The sequence below is a fragment of the Mesoplodon bidens genome (assembly GCF_964165515.1).
Source record: "Mesoplodon bidens genome assembly, contig: HAP1_SCAFFOLD_873, whole genome shotgun sequence".
In the NCBI taxonomy this organism is placed as follows: Eukaryota; Metazoa; Chordata; class Mammalia; order Artiodactyla; family Ziphiidae; genus Mesoplodon; species Mesoplodon bidens.
In genome coordinates, this window is record NW_027672210.1 from 92217 (window position 1) to 102705 (window position 10489).

Consider the following 10489-nt stretch of genomic DNA (forward strand, 5'->3'; position numbering starts at 1 on the left):
GCGGGAACCACCATCAAAGATTCAGGAGAAAGCGGTTCCGGCGAGGCCATTGCAGGTGCCCAGCCATGGATCAACTGCAGCCGTGAAAAGCGCCGAAGGATCAGCGACAGGGATATCCATCGGCTGGCGGGAGGCACCATCACGGATACAGGAGAAAGCGGTTCCGGCGAGGCCATTGCAGGTGCCCCCCATGTCTCAACTGCAGCCGTGAAAACCGCCGAAGGATCAGCGGCAGGGATGACCACCGGTCTGGCGGGAGCCACCATCAAGGATCCAGGAGAAAGCGGATCCGGTGAGGCCACTGCAGGTGCCCCCCCATGGATCAACTGCAGCCGTGAAATGCATCGAAGGATCAGCGGCAGGGATGTCCATGGGCCTGGCGGGAGCCATTATCAAGGATCCAGGAGAAAGCGGATCCGGCGAGGCCATTGCAGGTGCCCCCCATGGATCAAATGCAGCCGTGAAAAGCGCCGAAGGATCAGCGGCAGGAATGGCCATGGGCCTGGCTGGAGCCACCATCAAGGATCCAGGAGAAAGCGGATCTGGCGAGGCCATTGCAGGTGCCCCCCATGGATCAACTGCAGCCGTGAAAAGCGCCGAAGGATCAGCGGCAGGGTTGACCATGGGCCTGGCGGGAGCCACCATCAAGGATCCAGGAGAAAGCGGATCTGGCGAGGCCATTGCAGGTGCCCCCCATGGATCAACTGCAGCCGTGAAAAGCGCCGAAGGAGCAGCGGCAGGGTTGACCATGGGCCTGGCGGGAGCCACCATCAAGGATCCAGGAGAAAGCGGATCCGGCGAGGACACTGCAGGTGCTGCCAGCTTATCCTTGCAGGACACGAACCTGGTCTTGGCCGATGATGCCAGCACATCCTCGACGGGGGCAGATGGTCCAGAGAGCAGCATGAGCATGGTGTTGCCAGTTGCAGTCACAACCAGCAAGCCTGCTGCTGGAAGAGCTGAAGGGAAGGTCGCAGACCCCGTGGTCTCCACCTTGCAGACCGAAGGCTACATGTCTGAACGGGATGGAAGCCAGAAGGGCTTCCACCCCAGGGATGAAGCCTGGAGAGAAAAAAAGAAAAGAAGGACACGTCTTCATCGAGGAAAAGTTCCCATCACCGCAGGACACGTGAAGGTCACCACAGGACAGGAGGGGACAAGACCCAGAAATCATCCTCCCACTGGTCCTCATCTGGCCATGGAAACTCCAAAGTTGACAAAGGACGGGAGGACAGCTCGCAAACTGAGGAACAGCCAGTCCGCCACCAGTTCAGGGACTCTAAGTAAGACATCCAGTAAGATCCTCTCCTTCTTTAGGAGCTTCAGAGTCATTCCTGGTTCAGAAACAAGGCTCACACATGACCATTGAGAGGCAGACAAAGCCCCGGTTGGCTTCCATGTTTAGCACACATTTGCTAAAAGGGGAGAAAAAAACAAGGACATGATAAACACAAAATTCACAATACTGGATTTCTGTAGGGTCAAAACAAGGGAGGGATGGTCTGGGAGGAAAAGCTATTATGCAAAGCGGTATGTCCATGGGAATGTATTATCGTTTCCATTTTATTTTAACATCTCTGACATCAGGATGATTCTTATACTGCTGTCAGCCAAGTGGCAGTCACTGCCTTAGAAATATCTCAACCAATTTGTTTCACTGTTGTTTTCCTTTCAATATATGCACAAGAGATGGATGACAAAGTCTGAAAGATATCTTTCAAGAACTATAACATAAAGAAACTAAGGGACATAAATACTCACTATCCAGGAACACAAGAAAGGTTTAGATATATTGCTAAGGAATAACAGAATAATCCAAAATGCTCTGTACTGATGAACTATGCAAATTATGTATGCATGTGGAAAGCGATTCTAAAAATAAAAAAAATCATAAATGAGATTATGAAATCTCATTTCATACTGAGATTATGCATTTTTAAATGTCCATCATAAAAAAGTCTTTCCAGTTTAAAAAAAAGTTGTAAATAAATTTCATGAGTCCATGAAAATCATTAAATTGTTAACAACACTTGATAACAGTTGGATTAGAGTAACTGTTGATAACAGTTAACAACCGTCGGATTTGAGAAGAATGCCTCTGAGAACCATGTGTGTTTTTTGTTTTGCGGTTTGTTTTTTTTTTGCGGTATGCGGGCCTCTCGCTGCTGTGGCCTCTCCCATTGCGGAGCACAGGCTCCGGACGCACAGGCTCAGCGGCCATGGCTCACGGGCCCAGCGGCTCCACGGCATGTAGGATCTTCCCGGACAGGGACACGAACCCGTGCCCCCTGCATCGGCAGGCGGACTCCCAACCACTGCGCCACCAGGGAAGCCCCATGTGTCTTTGTATGAACCGGGGAGTCATCTGCTAGCCTTGCAATTCTCTGCTCATTCCCTTCTGTGACAACAGGGTCTACTAGGATGGAAGTTGGGTTTCCAGTAAAACTTAGGGACTTTCTCTGCAGAGCAAATTAAGTGGTAGAGGTGGAGGAGGTGAGAAATAAGATACGGATTCTGGGAGGAGTGGTAGCTTGGGAGGATGAGAGGAAGCCCTTCTCAGTTGCTCTGGTGGGTGGCTGGAAAATCCCATCTTGTGATTTCCGATACACAAAGACCAATAGATTGTGGGGATCAATGTGTCCTGGGAGTTACCTCTTGAAGCAGTGGGTCTTGGTAAGAGGAGAGAAAGAGCCATGTTCTCTAAGACCTGAGAGGGGTTTGGGGGAAGCCTTCCGGAAATGTGAGGAGTTACGGGGTAGAGGAGGGAGATAAAGGGGAACTCTTTCCAAAGCCTTTGACTCAGAGCCCCAGATTTTCACCATGCCAGAGGCTGAATCAGCCTACTTAAAACAGCTTCATCTTAGGATTCTGTACCCTTGGCTTTACCTTTTGTCTTTCTTAGCCTGTATTAGGCATTCTCACTCCCTCACCCCAAAGGACTTCTTTAACGTGAACCTAGTTAGTCCACTATGCAGGGCGTTAGCTGAGCAGACCCACAGTTGACACAATTTACACCTCCAGTGCAGTAGTAAAGTGGAGGTGGGGACTTGCCCACCGCAACGTGCCCTGCCTGGCACTTGCTCTGGATTTCCTTTTCTATCTTGACGGTTCATCAAGAGACACATGCACAGATACCTACGTATTTCAAAGCAACAGGCATCTTCCTCTGGAGGGAGACATCAATTTGGGTATCAAGTCAGTACACCCTATCAGATAAAGGCCAATATTTTGGACAGCAATATTCATCACCGTGGTAGCAATTCTGCAGCTGCAAGTGCAATTACGCAATGGATGGTTGATTACAAACTGACCAATGTCCCAAACTTCAAGTCTGGCAACACACATACATACTAGAAAGGGTTTTTTTCCCTACAGCAAAATAAGGTCATTCACAGGATTGTTGAAGATGTGCTACGGTGGGAGGCATATTGAAGGCAGTGTCGTGGCTGGCACAGCAAGCGTGATGTGATGCTGGGGAACACAGCAGGGGCCACGCCATGCAAGGCTTTGAGGTCCATTTAAAGGAGTTTGATTTCTGACCTTGGAGTGATGCAAAGCCATGATATGTTTTCAAGAGGGGAGTGGCCTGATCAAATGTGCACTTTGTGGAGGGTACTGTGGTTTCTGTGAAAAGAAGTATTTGGCTGGGGGGGTTGTTAATATGGGACTTTATGTTACTTCCTATTTGGGGCCACAGGATCTATATAATGAGGAGATTGGAGGGTATGCTTTGAAAGACACCGTTCCATTTGAAATATCCACGTGGGGTGCATTTCTTCAACGAAGGACTTGTGGCCCCAGCTGCTGGGGGTGCATCCCACAGAAAGCCTTCAGCTGGCAGTGAGTTTGGAAATTGCCTGGGTTCCTCACCCAAGGTGCACGGCAAGAAATGATTGATGTGGAGTGTGAAGGTCAGGCCGTCGTAGCCCAACACAGACCCTCTCGGAAGGGTCACTCCAGTTCAAGAGCTCAGCTTCGGGCTTCCCTGGTGGCGCAGTGGTTGGGAGTCTGCCTGCCGACACAGGGGACACGGGTTCGTGCCCCGGTCCGGGAGGGCCCCACATGCCGCGGAGCGGCTGGGCCCGTGAGCCATGGCTCCGGAGCCTGTGCTCCGCAACGAGAGAGGCCACAACAGTGAGAGGCCCGCGTACCGCAAAAAAAAAAAAAAAAAAAACAAAAAAACAAGCAGGGGTCAAGGAGGGAAGGATTGGGAGTTTGGGATTAGCAGATACAAACTACAGGATGGATAAACAGCAGGGTCCTACTGTAGAGCACAGAGAACTATATTCAGTATCCTGTGATAAACCATAATGGAAAAGAATAGGAAAAAGAATGTATGTATACAAAAAACTGAATCAGAAATTAACCGAAGAAATTAACACAACACAAATTAACACAACATTGTAAATCAACTATACATCAATAAAAAAGAAGAAGGAAAAGAAAATAAATACAATCCAAGTTTGGGTTACCTTTGTGGGGAGGGAGCATGCAGAAGAGGGGCTGGCAGGGTTCTATTTCTTGCTCTGGGTGGCAGCTACAAGGGTGTTCACTTTCTTGTTACTCATTAAGCTATATTTATGCTTTCTGCACTTTCATGAATGTGTGTTATATTTCACAATAAAAAGTTTCTAAAACTGTAAAAAATATAAATATAAATATAAATATAAACAAAAGTTAGCCTCCTTGAAAAGAGAAAATGGGTGAGAAAATTCTCCATATCCTGGAAATGACAGTACCAGTGGGACTCTGACACGTAGCACTCTTTCTAAGTTCCTGCCAGCACTGTGCTATATACGCTGGGGACACAGAGAACAGCAATTCCCATAGGATGCCTGCCCTTAGCAAGTACACAGTCCACTTCCAGGATTTTATCCCCAGGACATCATTCAGCAGAAGCACGAAGATGACCCCTGCAGGGAGATTTGTAACAACAACAAGACTGGAAACCACCCAGATATTTACAAAAGCAGGAGGGTTTTCTCAACCTTTTGAGTAGAAAGACTATCCAGCCTACCCACACCTATACCCTGGCAGGGTCAGCCTGTTCCCTATGGACATGGTGGTTGGTTTAGGGGGAGGCTGGTGAGCCTGCCCCAAGGGGGTGGGGACTTGGAGGCTCAACAAAGGGGTGTGCGATGTGATGGTGACGGGTCACAAAGGACTTGCGGTATAAATATGGTCGGGCCAAGAGACTCTGGCAGAGTCCTGCAGGGAGGTGACGAGTTGCTTTCGTTCCCTCTCTCTCTCCGAGACTCAATTTGTGGCTGGTGGCTCTGTCTTGAACGAAGAGAGCCATGAGCAGTGAGAGTTTACCTCATTACACGGCCAATAGCTACTGTTCAGTGGGGTTGTTGAGGACCTCCATGGGGGTCCTGCAACGACAACTGTACGAGGGAGGAGAGTATGACATTTTCAAGTACGCTCCCATGTTTGAGAGCGACTTTATCCAGGTCAGCAAGAAAGGAGAACTGATTGACCTAGACAACCGCGTCCGAAGGGTGACTGTGGGTGTCGCATCCACCAGCCCCCTCTTCCCACTACCTGACGTCATGCTGCTGGCCCGAACAACGAAAGTCTGTGAAGAGCATGTCAGATGCGCCGGGATCACCAAGGGGAGAGGTTGCAAGCCCGTGAAGACCCTAGAGCTCACCAGGCTGCTTCCCTTGAAGTTTGTCAAGATCTCCATCCACAACCGTGAGAAACAGCAGCTGTGCCTGAATCTTGCTACCGGCCGGACTTTCTATCTGCAGCTGTGCCCCTCTTCCGATGCACAAAAAGACCTCTTTTCCCATTGGGAAAAGCTTGTCTATATCCTGAGACCACCGGTAGACAGTTACAGCAGTACCCCGATGCTCCAAACTGGAGATGCAGCGACTACAGAGGATGCCAAAATCCTAGTGGGAAGCACCCACAGAGACTCAAGAACACGGGGCAGGGTGCTTTGGGAGAGCAGGGCAAAGCTGGTCCTTCATAGCCTTTGGTGCTCTCTGAGACTCACCTGGGAAATACCTTCTATTGTTGAAAAGGGTCAGGGACAAACGAGCTATCACTATGGGATTCACCACACTGGAGAGGTTCCGAGTGCTTCTCCACCTTGTCCCACAGGGCTGAATTTCAGAGAGACCTTAGGTATCATTATCAGCTGCACTGGTCTCCTCACCAGGGCTGTAATCCCTCCTACAGCATCCTGACTGTCTGGTCTCTTCTTGAACACTTACCCCAGCCCAGGTAGTCTCATCAGTTGTGGAACATCATTCACAGTTAGGAAGTCCTTCCTTCATTGTGTCTCCCCGTGACGCCGACATGCTGATTCAAATCAGCCCAACCCGTGGAGTCACCAAAATGCAGAAGGTGTGCATCCCTTGACCCGGGAACCCCACTTCTAGGAGTCTGTCCTGCAGAGAGAGAAGCACAAGGGTATAAAATTAAAGTGTGTATCATGGAGAACTGTATCAGTGCTTTCCCTGACCCTGGGACTGTTCAAGTAAAATGGAGTGGCCGTTTGAGAGCGGTGCAGTAGATGGGATCTAGCATCCAATGGGAGCTTAGACTGGGTGATCTCAAAGGTTATTCTAAGTATAAGCCCTTGAGTTGCTCAGCTCCAGGATGAGAGAGGAGCAGACAGTTCAGATCTCACTTTCTGTCATCTCTAACTTACCTGATTCTCCTCCCCTTGGCTCAGACCACAGAGCTCCACAGAGAAAGGGATCAGGATGAGGCTGGGCTTCACAAGCTTCGTGACGTGACTGGAGCCACAAAAAGTGCCGAAGGATCAGCAGGAGGAATGACCATGGGCCTGGCGGGAGCCACCATCAAGGATCCAGGAGAAAGCGGATCCGGCGAGGCCACTGCAGGTATCCCCGATGGATCAACTGCAGGCGTGAAAAGCGCCGAAGGATCAGCGGCAGGGTTGTCCATGGGCCTGGCGGGAGCCATTATCCAGGATCCAGGAGAAAGCAGATCCGGCGAGGCCATTGCAGGTACCCACCATGGATCTACTACCGCCGTGAAAAGCGACGAAGGAACAGTGGCAGGAATGGCCATGGGCCTGGCTGGAGCCACCATCAAGGAGCCACCATCAAGGATCCTGGAGAAAGCGGATCCGGCGAGGCCATTGCAGGTGCCACCATAGATCAAGTGCAGCCGTGAAAAGCTCCGAAGAATCAGCGGCAGGGATGACCACGGACCTGGCGGGAGCCACGGTCAAGGATCCAGGAAAAAGCGGATCCGGCGAGGCCACTGCAGGTGCCCCCCTTGGATCAACTGCAGCCGTGAAAAGCGCCGATGGATCAGCGGCAGGGATGACCACGGACCTGGCTGTAGCCACCATCAAGGATCCAAGAGAAAGCGGATTCAGCGAGGCCATTGCAGGTGCCCCCCATGTCTCAACTGCAGCCGTGAAAACCGCCGAAGGATCAGCGGCAGGGATGACCACCGGTCTGGCGGGAGCCACCATCAAGGATCCAGGAGAAAGCGGATCCGGTGAGGCCACTGCAGGTGCCCCCCCATGGATCAACTGCAGCCGTGAAATGCATCGAAGGATCAGCGGCAGGGATGTCCATGGGCCTGGCGGGAGCCATTATCAAGGATCCAGGAGAAAGCGGATCCGGCGAGGCCATTGCAGGTGCCCCCCATGGATCAACTGCAGCCGTGAAAAGCGCCGAAGGATCAGCGGCAGGAATGGCCATGGGCCTGGCTGGAGCCACCATCAAGGATCCAGGAGAAAGCGGATCTGGCGAGGCCATTGCAGGTGCCCCCCATGGATCAACTGCAGCCGTGAAAAGCGCCGAAGGATCAGCGGCAGGGTTGACCATGGGCCTGGCGGGAGCCACCATCAAGGATCCAGGAGAAAGCGGATCTGGCGAGGCCATTGCAGGTGCCCCCCATGGATCAACTGCAGCCGTGAAAAGCGCCGAAGGAGCAGCGGCAGGGTTGACCATGGGCCTGGCGGGAGCCACCATCAAGGATCCAGGAGAAAGCGGATCCGGCGAGGACACTGCAGGTGCTGCCAGCTTATCCTTGCAGGACACGAACCTGGTCTTGGCCGATGATGCCAGCACATCCTCGACGGGGGCAGATGGTCCAGAGAGCAGCATGAGCATGGTGTTGCCAGTTGCAGTCACAACCAGCAAGCCTGCTGCTGGAAGAGCTGAAGGGAAGGTCGCAGACCCCGTGGTCTCCACCTTGCAGACCGAAGGCTACATGTCTGAACGGGATGGAAGCCAGAAGGGCTTCCACCCCAGGGATGAAGCCTGGAGAGAAAAAAAGAAAAGAAGGACACGTCTTCATCGAGGAAAAGTTCCCATCACCGCAGGACACGTGAAGGTCACCACAGGACAGGAGGGGACAAGACCCAGAAATCATCCTCCCACTGGTCCTCATCTGGCCATGGAAACTCCAAAGTTGACAAAGGACGGGAGGACAGCTCGCAAACTGAGGAACAGCCAGTCCGCCACCAGTTCAGGGACTCTAAGTAAGACATCCAGTAAGATCCTCTCCTTCTTTAGGAGCTTCAGAGTCATTCCTGGTTCAGAAACAAGGCTCACACATGACCATTGAGAGGCAGACAAAGCCCCGGTTGGCTTCCATGTTTAGCACACATTTGCTAAAAGGGGAGAAAAAAACAAGGACATGATAAACACAAAATTCACAATACTGGATTTCTGTAGGGTCAAAACAAGGGAGGGATGGTCTGGGAGGAAAAGCTATTATGCAAAGCGGTATGTCCATGGGAATGTATTATCGTTTCCATTTTATTTTAACGTCTCTGACATCAGGATGATTCTTATACTGCTGTCAGCCAAGTGGCAGTCACTGCCTTAGAAATATCTCAACCAATTTGTTTCACTGTTGTTTTCCTTTCAATATATGCACAAGAGATGGATGACAAAGTCTGAAAGATATCTTTCAAGAACTATAACATAAAGAAACTAAGGGACATAAATACTCACTATCCAGGAACACAAGAAAGGTTTAGATATATTGCTAAGGAATAACAGAATAATCCAAAATGCTCTGTACTGATGAACTATGCAAATTATGTATGCATGTGGAAAGCGATTCTAAAAATAAAAAAAATCATAAATGAGATTATGAAATCTCATTTCATACTGAGATTATGCATTTTTAAATGTCCATCATAAAAAAGTCTTTCCAGTTTAAAAAAAAGTTGTAAATAAATTTCATGAGTCCATGAAAATCATTAAATTGTTAACAACACTTGATGACAGTTGGATTAGAGTAACTGTTGATAACAGTTAACAACCGTCGGATTTGAGAAGAATGCCTCTGAGAACCATGTGTGTTTTTTGTTTTGCGGTTTTTTTTTTTTTGCGGTATGCGGGCCTCTCGCTGCTGTGGCCTCTCCCATTGCGGAGCACAGGCTCCGGACGCACAGGCTCAGCGGCCATGGCTCACGGGCCCAGCGGCTCCACGGCATGTAGGATCTTCCCGGACAGGGACACGAACCCGTGCCCCCTGCATCGGCAGGCGGACTCCCAACCACTGCGCCACCAGGGAAGCCCCATGTGTCTTTGTATGAACCGGGGAGTCATCTGCTAGCCTTGCAATTCTCTGCTCATTCCCTTCTGTGACAACAGGGTCTACTAGGATGGAAGTTGGGTTTCCAGTAAAACTTAGGGACTTTCTCTGCAGAGCAAATTAAGTGGTAGAGGTGGAGGAGGTGAGAAATAAGATACGGATTCTGGGAGGAGTGGTAGCTTGGGAGGATGAGAGGAAGCCCTTCTCAGTTGCTCTGGTGGGTGGCTGGAAAATCCCATCTTGTGATTTCCGATACACAAAGACCAATAGATTGTGGGGATCAATGTGTCCTGGGAGTTACCTCTTGAAGCAGTGGGTCTTGGTAAGAGGAGAGAAAGAGCCATGTTCTCTAAGACCTGAGAGGGGTTTGGGGGAAGCCTTCCGGAAATGTGAGGAGTTACGGGGTAGAGGAGGGAGATAAAGGGGAACTCTTTCCAAAGCCTTTGACTCAGAGCCCCAGATTTTCACTATGCCAGAGGCTGAATCAGCCTACTTAAAACAGCTTCATCTTAGGATTCTGTACCCTTGGCTTTACCTTTTGTCTTTCTTAGCCTGTATTAGGCATTCTCACTCCCTCACCCCAAAGGACTTCTTTAACGTGAACCTAGTTAGTCCACTATGCAGGGCGTTAGCTGAGCAGACCCACAGTTGACACAATTTACACCTCCAGTGCAGTAGTAAAGTGGAGGTGGGGACTTGCCCACCGCAACGTGCCCTGCCTGGCACTTGCTCTGGATTTCCTTTTCTATCTTGACGGTTCATCAAGAGACACATGCACAGATACCTACGTATTTCAAAGCAACAGGCATCTTCTTCTGGAGGGAGACATCAATTTGGGTATCAAGTCAGTACACCCTATCAGATAAAGGCCAATATTTTGGACAGCAATATTCATCACCGTGGTAGCAATTCTGCAGCTGCAAGTGCAATTACGCAATGGATGGTT

At 50.3% G+C, this 10489-nt stretch overlaps 1 protein-coding gene across 1 annotated transcript; it reads left to right on the plus strand.

The window, feature by feature from the left end:
- Positions 1-5297: 5297 nt before the first annotated feature.
- On the plus strand, positions 5298-5901 carry LOC308610473 (Golgi-associated RAB2B interactor protein 3-like; the record flags this gene model as incomplete). The annotated part of the gene is made up of 2 exons (XM_081259599.1): positions 5298-5828; positions 5875-5901. The coding sequence occupies 2 exons, from the start codon at positions 5298-5300 to the stop codon at positions 5899-5901; spliced, it is 558 nt and encodes a 185-aa protein (XP_081115725.1).
- Positions 5902-10489: the final 4588 nt, after the last annotated feature.